Source organism: Fukomys damarensis, unplaced genomic scaffold (genome assembly GCF_012274545.1).
Source record: "Fukomys damarensis isolate Sample0158 unplaced genomic scaffold, DMR_v1.0_HiC HiC_scaffold_3, whole genome shotgun sequence".
In the NCBI taxonomy this organism is placed as follows: domain Eukaryota; kingdom Metazoa; phylum Chordata; class Mammalia; order Rodentia; family Bathyergidae; genus Fukomys; species Fukomys damarensis.
Genome location: NW_022900915.1, coordinates 9,186,317 through 9,204,483, shown reverse-complemented (window position 1 = coordinate 9,204,483; position 18,167 = coordinate 9,186,317). Strand labels below are relative to the sequence as shown.

Here is an 18,167-nt window from a genome sequence, read left to right as displayed (position 1 = left end):
ACCTTTCAGACAGCCTCCCCGCCCACCCAAACTTGGCAAATACTTGTGAACACACTCAGAGCACTTTGGGCTGTAATGAAGTCCCGATCCCCGGCAGTGTGACAGATGCTGCACCCTCTGCTCACCTGTATGAGCATTTTCCTGGACCCGGGCTGTTGCCAGCTCTCCACTGAACCAGCAATGTCTCTGCTTGATGTCTCACCTTTCAACAGAAGCTTTACTGTTTTGATTTCACTTCTAGCCAATTATTCACAGTTGTTATGCTGTCTCCAAATCAGTTTTGCCACTCTCTTAATTACCCTTCAGCGTAGCATAGGTGCTTCTACCTTTTGAAGACTATTTTAAAGATACTGTAACTATGGGAACCATTGTTATCCACGAGGTCAAGTGGCCATCAGTGAAGGGGGGAAAATATTGTGCAGCTAAAAAGAACATACTTTAGGTTGTAGTGCTTATGAGAGGAATTGTGCCATTAACTTCTTTTACAAGGGACTAATAAATCTGATAATATAACAGTCTAGTATAAAAGTGGGCCACTTAATGGAGAGGAAAGACTGTAGAAGGAGAAAAAAAAACAGAAGTGAACCTACGAATGTAGAACCAGTTGTTAATTGGTGGGAACCTTATAAATCATTGGCCCAATCTTCTGTGTGACCAAGGAGGGAATTAAGGCCAAAGAAGTTACATGATTTGTCCAAGATTAGAAAATTAGGTAACAGCAGAGAGGAATTTGAAACCCGGGTTACTGCCAGCACTAGATGTCAGACAAAATCACCTCAAGGAAGAGAGAGTGAGGAGGAAACAGCAAGTCCCAGAATTGGATGTTGCACTAGTTTGAGGCTGTGCCCACTTCACTGGCTCCTCCAGCTCCCTAGGCGGTTGGCCTTGCTACCCCTTCCATGTGTTGCTCTGGTCCAACATAAATGAACTTCAAATGATCCTCATAGCTTTAGTCATAATTTAGTTGTGGAATTCAGAAATGTCCTGCAGAATTCTAAAGATTCAGTATGCATATAAAAGAAGACAGTGCTTCAGACTGCTAATTTTTAATATTAAAGGCATATTGACCAGCTAATTTTCTGACAAAAAATTATACTGACAGCCATTGCCAACTGATTTTCCTGTTTTTATTCTTGGAAAGATTAGAATTGTTCAGTCATTCAGTGCCCAAAAAATTGTGATTTTTTTTTTAAAAAAAGAAATCTGTATTTTTAACACTGCTTAGAATCTTTTGTTTCCAGATCAAACTCAGGGAGAATGAATATGTGTGTAATTAATTCCTGTTGTGAATTGTTTTTTGAATACAACTTCAAAGCTCTTCAGGGACAAAAAATGAATAATTTATGTCAGAAGTGGCATTTCTAAATCATTTGAACATTTTATTTTTATATGTCCATGATTCAAGCAGGTTTGAACACCCTTGCCTGGTGTTCTGTTTTTGAAACTGTCTACATTATCTAATATGGTAGCCACTATCCACATGATTATTTAAATGTAAATTTATATAAATTAAAATTAAATCATATTTAAAATTCATTTTCTCAGTCACACAAGTGCCCAATAGCCACATATAACTAATGCCTAGGATGCTGAACAGTGTAGATAAAGAACATTTTTATCATCTCAAAAAGTTCCGTTGGAAAGCACTTATGGGTTGATAATGGGAATGTCTCTCCTTGGGGCCCTTTATTGGCCAAATAATTCTAAAAGGAGCCAGAGGGTCACTGCATACGTTTTAGAAACACATCACATGATCCACACACCTAAACAGGTTGATATCATGGATTATCTCCCAAATGAACAGAGCTAGTGTCCTATGGAGCTGATAGCTGCTCTTAAGTCCTGGTCTTAGGGTAGATGGTTCCTAGTATGAGGCAGTTTGAAAATGTGTAAGTCAGCATAGAATTTAAAAGACGTCTGCCCACAGACAAATGCTGTAAATCAAAAAACCCACCTGTAACACTTTCTGAGGTGAAAATTAATGGAAACAGTAACAAGCAGAAAATTGATAATCAAATATCAGCATTTTGGGCAGCAAGTGTGGTTCCGTCATAGAGCACTTGCCTAACATGAGCAAAGTTAAAGGTTCAGTCACTAGCATCTCAAAAAAAGAACACACACACCAAGGTTAGATTAAGTTCCTACTCTAATTGCCCGGGAAAACAGAATCGTCTTGGAAATGAGGTGGTTTCCAGGTCAGGAGCAGATGGGGTAGATCTCAGCCTAGCTTCTCTGCCCCTGGGGATCCTAGGAAACTTTTTCCCAGGGGACTCTCTGTCCTAGGGAATTCTCTGTCCTAGGGAACTCTCGGGGTAGGAAAAGGTCTTGTCACGCCTGTAAAATCCTTTGAGGAAAAAAAAAAACAACAACACAGGGTGTTGCTATGTAGTTCAAGCTGGCCTTTGAACTCTCCGTAGCCTCGAAGTCATGATCTTTCTGCCTTAGCCTCCCAAGTGCTAGAATTGCAGGCATTTGCCACCACCCCTGGTAAGTGTTTGGTTTGGTTTGCTTTGCTTTGTTTTCTGTGGTACTGAGAATTGAACATGGTAGGCAAGTGCTCTACCACTGAGCTACACCCCAGCCCTATGAGATCAAATCTTGCTGCCTTTTATAGTCACAGTTTACGCCAGCAGTCTGGAAGAACTGGCCCCGAGGACTGTTTGTGGGTTAATATTTCACAGAATCAGACATTTCTGGAGCTCTAGCCACACACAGCCATCACTAAAGCCGCATCCTCAGCCCAGGGAAAAGAGTAGAGGTGGTACTTCCGCCTCAAGAGGACTGTTTTCCTAAACCTTCCCCGCACTCTACCACACTCTACCCCGCCTTTTTATTTGATTGGTTCAAAAGCCAAGTTATAACTGAGGCCTGTGCTCACAAGTCCACTTCCCCATCAAATCAAATCAAATTAGAAGAAATCGAATTGATCGTGGAAGTTGGTTTTTGAACTCCAAGGCAGGTTTAATTAGAAGAGGTAAATGAAAATCTGTGCAGTGATTCTGCAGGGGCTTTCAGAGACTTCCAAGAGCTCTCATCACCGATGGAGATGATTGTACTTTTTGTTCTTATTTTATTTTCAGATTCACAGCTTTGCTTCCCTTGGCAATGGTAGATCACCACACTGCTAAACAGATTTATATTTTTCTCACAATTTTAGAGGAAGAGGAAAGAGAAGAGAGTGATTATTTTCCAGGGGACAATGAGCAGAAATCAGAACAAGAAGAAAAAAGTGTCACATATAAATTGCCCTAAAGAACATATTATATATTATTTTCTGCTATCTTTTCTTATTTAATTACATAAAATTATCATGCCATATGTAGATCCATCTAATGTTATTAATAATTGCATATTATTTTCCAAAAATAAAAATGATCTGTGTATGGTGATACACACCTGTAATCCCAGCAGTCTGGGAGGCTGAGGCAGGAAAATCTAACGTTGAATCCAAAATGGGCCATTTAGAGATTTAGCAAGACCTTGTCTTGAAATAAAAAGGGACTGAAGACCTGGCTCCATGTGAAGGCCCTGGGTTCAACCAAATACAGGAAAACAAAGAATGAAGAGTGGGGACAGGAGGAAGGAGAGGAAGAAGATGGAGCATAGAGGGAGGGAAAATGGAGAGGAGAAGAGGGGAAGGGAAGGAAGGGGAGAGAGGAGGGGAAGGGGGCAAGGCCCTCAACTAAAGGGAACATCTGTGGACAGGCTAGGAGAAGGGGAGGTCAGACACTCCGAGCTCTGGGCACGACGCCATGGTCTTGAGACCAGTGAACACTTGTGCTGTGCTTAGTGTACTTTGTATGTGAACCCATTTAATAAGTTAATGATTTGGTCAACTAATTCATTTATATACTTATCTTGAATTTAAGACAGAAAAAAAGAGTTGCATGATGGAAGAGAGATCGTGAGGTGAATATTTCTCTCCATCCAGGTTAGCAAAATTATCAGAAGCCAGTTTTAGGTCTAAGCAACCAGCCCTTTTCCCTACGGCACACTTATTATTTGGGATAACTGGAAATAGGAGATTATCTGAAGTCCTGGTTTCCTGTTTCTTTTCTTTAAAAAGAGGAAAGTAGATGAGGTCAGTTATGAAGATCACAGACCTCTTTAAGATTAGAAAAATAGTTATTTGCATTGTAAGACAATGCAAAGACCTACTTTAATTACAGAGGAGTCTGAAGTGCCAGCTAGATCAGGTGGGATAGTCTAGGTTGTGCATGAGCAGATGAATGACTCCGCAGGTAAGCAGAGCACTCAAGAATCACCAAATGCACCCCACTTCCCTGTGACTTTACCCTTTTCACAATCACTGGGACACCTTGGACATTTTCCCAGTCTTATAGAAAGTGCTATTCGAATAAAGTTTTACTGTGAGTCCTGTTGATAGCCCCTTTCCAGCCCAAGTGCCTCCCTTCATGCTACCTTTATGAAAAGTCTGTCTACCATTGACCAACTCCATTTTACACATGTGAAGACTGAGGCCCAGAAAGGGTATGTAATTTGTTTAATTCAAAGGCCATTTGGAGGCAAGGTCAGCCACCATTTCTTTGAAAGCCATAAGCCAATTGCAGGACCCAAATTCCCTTTGACAAATCTGGGGCCTTATTTTTATCTAGAGATCACCCAAGAAACAGCATTTCTGGATCATTTGCTTTAAAATGCAATTCATTCATACTTATTCTCACCGCCACCCCCCACCCCCCATTGGTGGTACTGGGGATTAAACCCAGAGCCTTCAAAGTAAGCTACATCCCCATCCATTTTTTTAAATTAATTGTATTGGTACATTTAAGGTATACAATATAATGACATTCATCATTGGAAATTTGTACCTTTACATGATCCATCTTAGCTATTTTTCCCTGTTCCTCTGCCCTCCCTTCAAACTTTCTACCCTTCCCTATCTAGAAAGATTCTTTTTCCATTTTTTCATTTTCTCCTTTTTTTAAATGTTTTATTTTGAGACAAGGTCTTGCTAAGTTTCTAAGTTACCCAGGTTGGGCTTGAATTTGTGATCCTCTTACCTCAGCTTCTCAGAGTGCTGGAATTACAGCAGTACACCAGCATGCCTGGTGTGTCTCTTAACGACAAAGATACATTCCAAGAAATGCATTTTTAGGTGATTTTGTCAAGTAATCTCTGCAAACATTAAACATACTTACACTGACATGGGATTGGTCAATCATCCAATGTGGTCTCTTGATGTAATAGAGAGTAGTAAACAGAGAGAGATGTATGTATGAAGCTACTGCCAGCATAACATGAAGTCCTGTTCTACAGTAGTGTTTTTGTAGGTTGAAGGAGCATACCCTACAGTAATAAAAGTATAGTATAATAAATACATAAACTACCATAGCCGCTTACTATCATTACCAAACATGAACTGTGTACAATTGTATGTGCTGTACTTTTCTATAAATAGCAGTGCAGTCATTTATGGACACCAGCATCATCACAGTACACAATTAATGGATTTGCTAGGGTATTACTACAGCTGCAGCACCACCAGGCAATGGTAATTTCTCAGTCCCATTCTAATGTCATGGGGCCAATATCACATATTCAACGACAACTAAAACATTGTTTTTGGGCACCAGACTTTATTTCCATTTTTATTTTTCTTCCATTTGATATTATGATAGTCTTTTTTACTATTTTTTAAAGACTTCCTTTTAAAGAATTAGAGCCTTCTGGATAGTGATCTCTCATTTCTTCCTGCAGTTCCTTATCAGCAGAATCCCTACAGTCCCCGGGGCAGCTCCAGCGTCATCCAGTGCTTCCGATGCGGAGACACCTGCAAAGGGGAAGTGGTCCGTGTGCACAACAACCACTTCCACATCAGATGCTTCACCTGTCAAGGTAGGAGGCCCGATTTCCCAGCCCTTTTCTAGGAGTCCTGACCACACTCTCCAGAGGGATGTGCCTCGGGGACAGGAAAACAGATACGGGAAGTGAGGATACCTAAAAGGCCTGAAGAGACCTTCCCTGAGCTGCTTCTTAAGAGAATTCTCCCTTAGGCAGGGGAGAACAAAGCAGATTAGAGTGCAGGAGTGTCAGCTGTGGGGAAGAGAGAAAACAGACAACCACAGAAGGGTAGGGGCTGGTCCTGCAAGCTTAATTTAAACATCTGAAAAGAATCCTGGCTGTGCCTACAAAATTACTTTGAGAGCAAATGGTAGCACAGACTGTCTTGGCTAAATCTAGCCTGGCTCTGAAATGATCACCTGTTCTACAGCAGTGTGACAGTCCTCAGAGTCTAGGGTTAACAAGGGCAGATATCCATCGTGACTGTAGTGAGATTTACAGTTGGAAGCAAACAGATAGTGAGTTACTTTTAATCACTGCAGCTTACTCGTGGCGAATTTAGAGAATTCCACACTCAACCTAGCTCAGAGTTCCAAAGGAAGCAGGATAGCAGCAGCAGGAAGAGAGAAGGCATGGAGAGTCCTCTGGCCCAAGTGGCCACTTTCCTTTCACAGTGTCCCTGAAAAATACCTCTCCAGCCTCCCCTCCTGTACCCTGCCTTCAGGCTCACGGATTCACAGAGCAGTCATTCTCATGGTGGGTGGCTTGTAGGTTCAGGAAGCACTTGATGTAAAATCTGTAACTTCCACTTCCTGATCCTAGGTTTGTCCTCATAAAATTTAGAGAATACTTTGTGTTCACTTTTCCTTGTGACTGCCCTTCAGATACCTGTAGCTACGTTGATCTATGTCCAGCTATGTTGCAAGTCCTTGAATCAGGGCCCATCTGAAATTCCAATCTGTGTCATCATCCTAGAGTCTTCCTCTTTGATCTATTCTAGTCTATCACTGTCATTCTTAAAGCAGGACACCCAGAACAGACCTGGGTCTAGTAAATACAGCAAGGAATGCATTTCCGTTCATGTGACCAATGCTGAATCGACTTCCTGAGAAGCCACTTGAAAACATTCATTGACTTGTACTGAACTTATGGTCAACTGAAGCCCTTGGACCTTCTTACATCAGTAACCAACTCCATCCTTCTCCTGTATCTGAATTTGGTTTCCCCTACCATAAAGAAAAATCCTGGACTTCTTTCTTCATTAGCTGGGCTCTTCACTGGGAAAATGAATTACATATTCCTATTTCCCATTTGCCTATATTTTATTGGCAATTAAGCATATACCTTAATTATGTCAATTTAATTTAAACTGTGGTTTAAATTTTATACTAAGAATTGGCAACCCCTGTTAGTACAATTTGAACTTCAAGAATGCCTTATGAGTGACTATTTTCACATGCTCAGAAATTGAAGCAAGACAAAGAATAAAGACAATGAAATTATTGCAAGGAGGTTCGGGATATGACTGTGTGATTGTATTCTTCAGTGTTACCAGTTACCCTTCACTTAAAGCAAATGAAATATCCTCGTTGAGCTGTCCCTCCACATGGCTTCTCATCCTCCAGCAGGCTGGCTCGGGCTCAACTGCAACAAGGGAGCAAGCTTCAGTTTGTGTTCCATATGTCAAAGTCCTGCAGTTGGCAAAACAAGTCGAAGGGCCAATCCAGATACAGGGTCATGGAGAAACAGACTGCCTTTTGTGGGAGGATGTGCAGCATCTGATTTCAAGAGTGTGGATGCAGAAAAGGGAATAATTTGGCCACTTTGAATCTACCACAAGGAAGTTGTAGAGCTACTTTCAATGGAGATTTAAGAGGAAAGACAAACTATTAGTGTTCTGAGTATTTTCTGTACCAACTTGCTCAGAGGTAGAACAAATGACACAATTCAGGTCTCCAGCGGTAATCAGTAATGAGATCAGCTACCCTAAAGAGCCTTCTCATTTAAAAATTCGAAAGTTTCTGTGCATTTTTTGTTACAATGCTTCACAGGCACTGCTGTGCTGACATGAAAAGAAAAAAATCTACTGTAGAGGTAAAAAATAAAAATGAAAGGAGAAATCCTGTTGTGCCTACTGATGTCAAATTTTACCCCAATAGTTTGTACTAAACCTTGGAGACCTTGAGCTTTTACCTTCATATCTAAGTGGATCGTGGAGAAAAAACTACAACATAAGAAATTGGCAAAAATGCGAACTTGGTGGGAGACTTCTGTATTTAGCTGACATTTTCTCCTGCAGAGATCTTGGTGTACGAAGAGTGGCTCTGGCAAAAGAGACAGAGATGAAACGTGGCTGTCCCTATTTTGATTCTGGGTAAAGGAAACTAAAACTAGTATGAAACTATCTGTCAATAACACATCATGATTTCTGGATGAAATTCATGTGATGTATTGGGTGTAAATTTAAAAATCAAGCAGAAAATTTAAAAGAACATCTCACACTTGGCAATGTCAGAAGAAATGATAATCCAGTTTGGGGGAAACTCAACTTTACTTTGGACCTCAAATAATTCCCATAAATAATGTTATTAGGAAAATCAATAACTCACAGCCCAAAACATACAAATCATAAAGGAGAGGGAAGTAGGAGAAACAATGGAGAGCAGAATCAGAACCTCAAAAACTTTGTCTATTGGAATTTATGTTACAACTACATAATAAAATCTTGCAAGAAAATATAAAAGATAATATAAAATATAAAAGAAACACACCTACACACATCAGAGTTAAACTTCAGATTATCAAAGCGAGAGATAATCTTCAAGGTAGCCAGAGTTAAATGACAGATCATTTCCTTATGAGTGGTAATATGGTGACAGCTGACTTTTCAATAGCAACAAGAAGCCAGAAAACAGTAGAATCATATCCCCAATGTTCTGAAATAAATAACTGTCAAAGTAAGATTATATATTCAGTAGAGCGATCTCTCTAAAACAAAGGCAAAGCCATGGATATCATTATACTTATTGGTGAAAAACAGGATATTTCCCTGTAAGATCAAGAACAAAATAAGGATGTCTGCGCTTGCCATTTCTTCATGCTGTTTAATAATCAAGAAATGAAAAAAAAGATTCCAAATTGAAAAGGAAGAAGGAAATCTATCTTTATTTGTGTGATATGATCTTGTATATAGCAAATTCTAAAGAATGCACTAAAAAAACTGTTAGAATAAAAAAATTCTTCAAAGTTTCACTTTGCAATTGTGCAATTGTGTTTCTACACAACTGGCAATAAACAGTCAGAAAATAAAATTGGCAAAACAGTTCCATTTAGAATAGCTTTAAAAATAAAATACATTGGGATAGATTTAACAAACTTTACACTGTGGCAACTACAAAACATTAAAGAAGTCCTAAATAAGTGGAGTCATCTGACGTTCATGAATCGGAAGACTCCATATTGTTAGCTGCATTCTTCCAATGGATCCACAAATTTAATGCTGTCTTAGCTCATGTTACCATGACAAAATGCCACAGGCTGGGTGGCTTAAATAGCAGAAATTATTTTCTCACATTTCTGAAAACTATAGAGCCCGAGATCAAGGTGCCAGCATGACTGGGTTCTGGTGAGTTCTCTTCCTAGCTTGCAGAGGGCCACCATCTTGTTGAACCTTCATATGACAAGGGATAAAGACAGATGGCTGTCTGGTGTCTTTTTCTTATAAGACTACTGTGCCACTTAGTACTGACTGGATTAAGAGGTTTCTGGAGAAGTGATTGAATTGTGAGAGAACTAATATCATCAATGGGTTTACCCATAGATGAGCTCATAGCTGAATGGATTATGAGGAGTTGGGGCCTAGTTGGAGGAAATAGGTCACAGGGTTATGACCTCCCAGGACTGTATCTAGTCCCTGTCCCCTTCTTCTCTGGCTCTTTGTTGCTCTCTCTCTCTGCTTCTAGCTACCATGTAATGAACAGATCACCTCTGCCATGCCCCTCTGCCTCGGAACCAGCTAACCATAAACTGAAGCCTCTGAAACTGTGAGCCAAAAATAAATCTTTTCTCCTTTAACTGTGGGTATTGAGTATTTCTTAGTAGCAACAGAAAGCTGACCAATACAGAAAATTGGTAGTAAGAAATGGGGTTGTTACTGAGATTGTGGTTTTACTAGCTTATTGGGAAAGCAGGCTAGAAAAGCCCTAGCAAGCAGAACTTGATGGGTGGCTCTGGTGGGACCTCAGAAGACCAGAATGCTCTTATTGGGTATTTAATAACAATAACAAAAAGCTAACTAATATAGGTGCTATTCCCATCATGAGAACTCCACCCTTAAGTCTTCATCCAAACCTAATTACTTCACAAGGCCACATCTCCAGACACCATCACTTTGGAAGTTAGAACTTCAACGTATGAGCTTGGAGGGCAGCATAATTCAGCTATTAGCAACTGTTATCGCTATTGAAATTTCAGCTGGCTTCTTTGCAGAAATTGCCAGGGTGATCCTAAAACTCGTGTGGAATTGCAAAGAATACAGAATACCCAAGCAGTCTTTAAAAAGAAAAGCAAAGTTGAAGAGTTCACTTTTAAAACTTGCTGTAAGGCTATAGTGACCAATACAGTGTGATATGAGCACAAGAACAGTCATATAAATCAATAGAATAGAATTAAGAGTCCAGAAATGAATCCTTATGGCCAGTTAATTTTTGACAAGGTAACCAAGACAATTCAACAGAGAAAAAAGTCTTTCATGCAAATGATGCTAAGTAAACTGAATATCTGTGTGCAAAATGATAAAACTAGACTGTTTCTTCACACAAAAAATTAACTCAAAATGAATCAAACACTTAAATAATACCACTCTTAGAAGAAAATGTGAGTAGATCTTTATGATCTTCAGTTGGGTGTAGCCTTAGATATGACACAAAAACAAAGGCAAAACAAGTAAATCAAATATCAAAATTTAAAACTTTTATGCTTCAAAATATGCCATCAAGTATGTGGGATGATAACTCACAAGATGGAATAAAATATTTGCAAATCATGTATCTGATAAAAAATTTATGTGTAAGCCATGTGAAGAATTCTTACAACTTAATAATAGAAAGACAAATGACCTAATTTCAAAATGAATAAAATGTCTGCAAATATATTTCTCCAGAAAAGTTATATAGATGTCTTTTAAAATGCTCAATATTATTATCCATCAAAGAAATGCAAATCAAACCACAATGAAATACCATTTCTCATCCCCTGGGATGACTATAATCAAAAAGATAATACAAGTGCTGCTGATAAAGATGTGGAAATATTAGACCCTCATTCATTTTAAAACAATCTGGCTGTTCCTCAAAAAGTAAATTTGGAGTTAGCATATGACCCAACAATTCTCAATTCCACTCCTAAGTATACTCAAGAAAAACAAAAGCATTATGTTCACACAGACTTTTACATGTGAATGTTCATAGCAGTATATTACTCATAATGGCCAAAGTGGGCAAATAACTCACTATCCTGTCCATCAACCAATAACAAAAGATAGAATGTGTTATACAAATGCAATGGGGTACTACTAGTTAGCAGTAAAACGAAATGAAATCCTAATATATGCTCCAATGTGGATGAACTTTGAAAACATGAAAAAAATCACAAGGGCTACATACTATATGGTTCCATATAAAGGACATGTTCAGAATAGGCACGTGTGCAGACAAAAAGGAATAAAAAAGATTAGTGATTACCTTTAGTTGAGTAGTTTGGAGGAAGATAAGGAACGATTTTTAATGGGTTTGTTCCTAGTTTTGGAGGTTGTGTAATTGCTAAATATACTAAAATTGTGTTAAATATCATTGAACCATATATTTTAAATTGTTGAATGACATGGCATGTGAACATATCTCATTAAAACTGTTCAAAGAAAAAACAAAGGCAAATTAAAACATTTTTTAGACAGCAAAAACTGATTTTTTTCAAATGATCCTTATTAGATGAAATTTCTTAATGTGCTCTGTGGACAGCAGGAAAATTATCCTGAGATGAAAAAACTGAAATGTAAGGTGGAATGGTTAGCAAAATCTTAATAAAAATTAGAAAATTGTTAGAAGAAAATGATAACCAAAATACTATGTTTCAAATGCTTGCATTATAAAAAGTAGTTTATAATGGTACTCAGAAAAGTCTGTAGCTTACAATAGAAAAAACGTTTGAAAATTAATGAAGTAAGTATTCAACTCTAAAGGTCTGAAGAGAAAAATGAAGCCAGAGAAAGTAGAACTAAGGAAATAATAGACATTAATTAAAGAAAAAAGTGGACAGGATTAAGAAAGCCAAAGTGGATTATTTAAAGATATAAATTAGTAGACAAAATTCTGGTAAAATTACTCAAACAGAGAAAAAAATATAAATGAACAGTCTTAAAACTGAAAATAGGGATATCACTTTGGTTGTTAAATTTGAAAATATAAATAGGAAATATAAATAATCTGAGTGTAAATTTTTAAATTTAAATTAAAAATGAATCAGTTCATCCAGTACAATTTACTGAAAACTGCTCAAAAATAAATTTTTAAGTCAGAGTAGTCCTGTAAATATCCAACCTACTGAACTACTGAGTTAGTAGTTAAAACTCTTCTACAGAAAAAAAGCAGCATTGAAATCAAGTTCTACACAACATTCAAAAATAGATCATTTAAATCAACACCATATATAGTCAGCAAAAACCAAACTATGGAAAATTTTAGATCCAGTGTTTAGTAAATGACCCAGATTGCAAATAGAAAAATAGAGAACATAAAGACTAGGAGATACTTAAGAGTCATATCGACCAATGTTATGTGTGAGCCTTGATACATCTTGATTCCAACAACCACTTACTTTAAAAAAAAAAAAAAAGGACAGAATAATTGGGAAAATTTGACCAAACTGTCTAGATATTACTTTAAATGCTTTTATGATATTATGGTTAGTTTTTCTAAAGATTACTAGTATTTTACAGATGCATTCTGAAATACACCAAAAAGAAAATTAGTAAGAGTTTATCAAGATTACTAGATATAGAATAAATGTACAAAACAAAATTACATTTGTCCATGATTATCAACCAAGAAATTATTTATGCCAATAAAATTTTTAGAAAAAGGACAGTAATTGGGAAAATTTGACCACACTGTCTAGATATTACTTTAAATGCTTTTATGATATTATGGTTAGTTTTTCTAAAGATTACTAGTATTTTACAGATGCATTCTGAAATACACCAAAAAGAAAATTAGTAAGAGTTTATCAAGATTACTAGATATAGAATAAATGTACAAAACAAAATTACATTTGTCCATGATTATCAACCAAGAAATTATTTATGCCAATAAAATTTTTAGTAATAAAATTTAAAAATAAATCTGCTTAAATTGTGGCTTTTATGATAAATCTTTAATATTAAATTTATAAATTATCACAAGAAAAACATTAAAGCCCTAAATAAAAGAAAAAAATGACAGTTCACCCTAGTTGAACTATAAAGTCAAGCCAATTCTAATACATCCCATATGATTTTCCAAAGACATTAAGAAATCAATTAAAATTGCATTCTTGGCAAAGGGCCAACATTAATCACATTCCTGAAGAACAGCAACAGCCAGGGTTCTGACCTACCAGATATTATTGTTTATTATTACCATATAAGCTATAACATAGTGTATTTTGGGATAAGGACAGATAAATAGACCAATGCAACAGAATACAGAGCAAAAGCAAGTCTTCACGTATCTGGCAAGATGTTTTTTGCAGATCTGTGGGGAACAACTAAACGTCTGGATAAATGGCACTGACGTGATTAACTATCCACCTGGGAGGAAGCTGTATCTCCACTCTATACCATTATTCACTAACGTCAGTTCCAGATGGCTGATAATGGGGATATAAAAAGCAACACAATGAAGGTTGTAGAAGACCATGCAGAAGATATTGTTTTGGGATTCAGGGTAGAATAGAATTTCTTAGATATGATACAGAAAGTACAAATCATAAAGAAAAAGAATGATAAATTCAACAACAAAAACTGAGCACTTCGCCATCAAAAAAATACCACGAAGAGAGTGAAAAGACAAGCGTCAGACTGCAGAAAAGAGATTTAACAACAGAAAAGGGATTCATTTCTAAGAATTTCTATAAGTCTAAAGAAAAAAAGGCAAAAGATATCAGCAAACATTTTACAATAGAGAAAATCTATGAAAAGATTCTCGATTTTATTAATAATTGGGGGAAATGAATTTTTAAATCACAATAAACAACCATTTCATAGGCACCACCCTGATTAATCCCATGTTCCCAAAGTGTAGATGAATGGGATGTGCTGGGGGGAATGTAAATGCGAAAAACCAAGAAAACAGACATCACCTTACAAACACAGGATTGCTCATAACACCATGTTTTAAAAAGTAAAATCTTTCAAGCAGTTCAAATGCTCTTCGTCGGTAATAAATAGATGATTTATTCAGATCATGGAATACAGCACGGCCGTGAAAATGAATGGGCGTAGCTGCATGCATGGCCATGGATGGGTCTCGGACACAAGAATGAATGCAGGAAGAGCGCATCAATACACAGTCCAACCCCGGACCATCATTATTTCTAGGTATACATCCTAGGTGGTAAAACTATGAAGAAAAGCATATGATTAGGGGCAGTGTGGGAAGGAGGTCCTCTCAGGGAGAGAGAAAAAAACAGGCTTCCACAGCACTAGCAATATCCTGTTACATAAACTGAAGAGTGGATCGGTGGGCATATATTTTATTACTCTAAATAGTTTAGATATATTTTCTCTATGTATGGTATACTTCACAATTAAACTGTTTCAAATAATGAATTAGATTACCCTTAGGGGACCGTCTAGCTCTGATCTTGAAATTGTATAAAATCTAATCTCTTTTCAAACGTTGAAAAGCAACAGAATTTTATAGCAGAACCCTTCACTCTCAAATCTAGGCCCCTCGTTTCACAAATGAGCTCCAGACAGATGAGGTGACGTTTTTCCGTCACACAGTGCTTGAGTGGTAGAACAGGACCATGGAGAATGATCCAGTAACCCAAGCATCAGTACATTTTCCACAGACACCTAAGGCTGTGTGCATGGTCTCCTGCGAGGCACTGTATTTACAGTGAGCATTCACTCTAGATTTTTTTCAAAGTAGTTCTATCTATATACATTCTGTCCTATTGTCCAGCCGTATGATCTGCTTTTGTTTTTTGTTGTTGCTTGAATGAATGGACTTTATTTTTGTTTCACAAAATAATGACTACCCCGGGTGTACTAATCCTCTTCCTTTCCATACTGAAAACGATGTCTTGGCCTTTCCTGTTATTTGAATGACTGGCTCCACTCAGCCTCAAATATATCCATCATGCTGGTCCTATTTGCTCCTTACCTTCCATCCCTATGTTCCCCACTGTATTTCCAGGAACCCCTGAGATTCTCATCAACCTTTACGTCCTTTCTCCCAAAAACTTCCTCCTTCAGTTCCTAGGGGGAAAGGGAGGAACTGATTGTTCCAGGTTTTCTTGTTGCCTCCTGATTTTCTCCTCTGAGAGAGGTGGCTCTGGGGGTGGAGTTGGTAGGGAAAACAAAGGAGAGAAAAGAAGGGGAAAAAACAGGAGCTGTTTCCAATGAGGTTGGAGGCCATTACCCAACTATTTCCATGAAGCAATTGATCCACCACCTGCACACCCAGAACAGCCTGTGCTCCGGCTTTGCGTGTATTGTTTGCTATGATGAATTCTCACAATGCCTGTTAGAAGACAAACTCTTCTGCACCTCCTATGCGCACCACCTCCACCATCCTTCCTGCCTCTCCAGTGGAGGTTTCAGAGGCCCCAAGCAAGACTGCACACTGTAAATTTTTAGACACCTGGCAATCCCTGAAGAAAGTTCTTCTTCCCATGGACTCATAAGCAAGTCAGTTCTAAAAGGAAGGCTCAGCCTTTTCATTTTGAGCAGGAGTGGATGTAGCCCTCCGGGCAGAGAGGGCCAAGGGCACTGTCATCCAGAGATTTAGAGGGATTGATGAGATGAGGCCCCAGTGGTCTGATTCCCAGACCGCTCTGTCTCCCCTTCTTCTGCTGTGACTCATACAGCCACCCCCTCCCTCAGTCCGGCCCTCTAGCCTGCCTCCAGCCTCCAGAGGTGAACAAACACTTGTGAAACATGCCTGGCATTCACTCGGAAATCTCTCCTATTTTTAACCTGGCTTCTTTTGTAGAACAGCTTTCCCTGATGAAGTTGTATTTACCAGGGTGATGTCACCTAATTCCAAACTGGCTCCCCGGGCCCACAGGCCTGCACACTGTTTTGTTGGCCTGCCCACAATTAATCACCCTTGCCAATGCTGACTTGAACTAATCAAATCCTTAGAAGACCCATGTAAAAGAACAGAGTGCCTGTTTATTAATGCATGTAAGAGCTATAACTCTCAGCTGCACAAGTTTGTGTTGGCCTGGCCATGTCTTTTCTCCCAAAGGACATCTGTGTGGAAAGTCAAACTATCAGTCTCCTGGTAGGTGCCAGGTTAGAACAAAGGAGCTGGTCAGAGGCACTTTCCCATTCCCTTTCTTGAAATGATTACAAACTCCCTTGAAGACTGACTCACTCTTGCTTTAGTGGGACCAACACCGTTAGCCCAGAGAGCCATTCATTTCCAGGGGATAAAGTTTGCCTCTTTCTGCTCTGCCCATTACATTTTGACTTCCTAGCTCCTTTTGGGAAAATCTTATCTCCTATATGTCCAAGTCCTTTAGTGGGGCTTGCTCCTACATAATCAAATTCTTCAGACATCTGTAAATCCAGCTGTTCTTCTACTACCTAACCTATATTTATTTCTTCCTATTATCCACCAGGACATTCTATGAGACCTTCTGAAACTCCTGCAAAGTCATGTTGCATCTCTATTTAAAAGCTATCTATGCAACTGATCATTTTTACAGCTAGATGAATGGAGATCATTATACTCTTTCTACTTTTGTACATGTTTGAGATTTTTCAAAATAATTTTTAAACTAGGGAGAAAACTATCCATGGTTTCTCAATATCCACAAAGCTTAAACTTCCTTTGTTTATTAGTGCATGTTTGAGGTGTGCAGTGAATACATTTATTGTGGGTAGTTGGTCCATACACATGACACATCTTAGATCTTTTTACATCCCATCCCCCTAACTTCTTCCCCCTCCATCTCTTGGTCCCCTTCCCATTTTGTAAAACATCTATGTCCCTGTGTCCTATTATCTATCTTTCATTTTGCCCTTTAATTCATTTATTCTATGGTTTTCTCATATAAGAGGGACCATAAAATAATTAGCTATGTGTGTCTTATTTATTTCACTTAATAGTATGGTCTCAAGGTACAGTCATTTTCCTACAAATGAGTCAAGTTTGTCCTTATATATAGTAGGGTAGTACTCCACTGTGTATAAATACCACATCTCCTTTATCCTTTCATCTGTTGATGAACATATAGGCAGCTTCCAAGATTTAGCTACTATGGATTGTGCTGCTATAAAGGAAGGTATGCCCGTATCGCTGTAATACGTTCTCTTTAATTCTTTCAAAGCCTGAATTTCTTAAGCTGGGTTGAGGCCTTCCTCCAACTAGTCTGAAACACCTTTCCTGTATGCTTTGCCCCTGCCCTACAAGCACCACACTACCAACCTCAGCTCACGTATACACCAGAGTCACTCACTACCTCTCATTTCTTTATTTTGGCTCATTCTGTTCCTGCAGCGCTCCGCTCAGAATTCACGTCCTTCAAGAAACCTCCCATCTCCCTCCTCACTGACAGCACTTCCTGCCTGCACCTGCCTGGTGGCCCATTACCATGACATATGGTGTCTTTCCATACAGTCTTCACAGGTCTTTGCAGTTAAGGGGTTATGTGATTTACCAATCATGCTGGGAACACATCAACCCTCTGTGGCTGTGGTGAGGACCGATTAGAAACTACAAATCCCCCATCCCTTGTCATCCTAAATTTCTCCAATCTGAGATTTGGAGCATATGGTCTCCATATGACTCTTCACCTGGCACAGAGTTGTGTACTTAGGAAGTACCAAGGAGATTTTTCACTGAGTGATTCCTTTATTAAATTCATGATGCCTCCAGCTTTGTAGCACTGTGTGAGTACAGGGCTTTAAACTTTACTGTGTTGTACACAGTGGTTCTCAGGCACTGTGCATCACATTAGTTGGGCAGTGTATTACAAGGCAGATGCCAGGCTCTGACCCCAGAGAGAAAGAATGAGAAGAAAAAAAAAATGAAGCCTCCCTCAGGTGATTCTAACACAGAAGGTCTGCAGGCCATACCATGAGACACAAAATC

At 38.5% G+C, this 18,167-nt stretch overlaps 1 protein-coding gene across 6 annotated transcripts in view; it reads left to right on the top strand.

The window, feature by feature from the left end:
• The window catches only part of Ablim3 (actin binding LIM protein family member 3), a 106,521-nt gene that overhangs the window by 32,332 nt on the left and 56,022 nt on the right, over positions 1–18,167 (top strand). For all 6 annotated transcript variants that reach the window (XM_010627124.1, XM_010627123.1, XM_010627122.1 and 3 more), the window contains exon 2: positions 5,722–5,859. In XM_010627124.1, the coding sequence (XP_010625426.1) occupies positions 5,722–5,859 (138 nt within the window). The remainder of the gene's footprint in view (positions 1–5,721; positions 5,860–18,167) is intronic.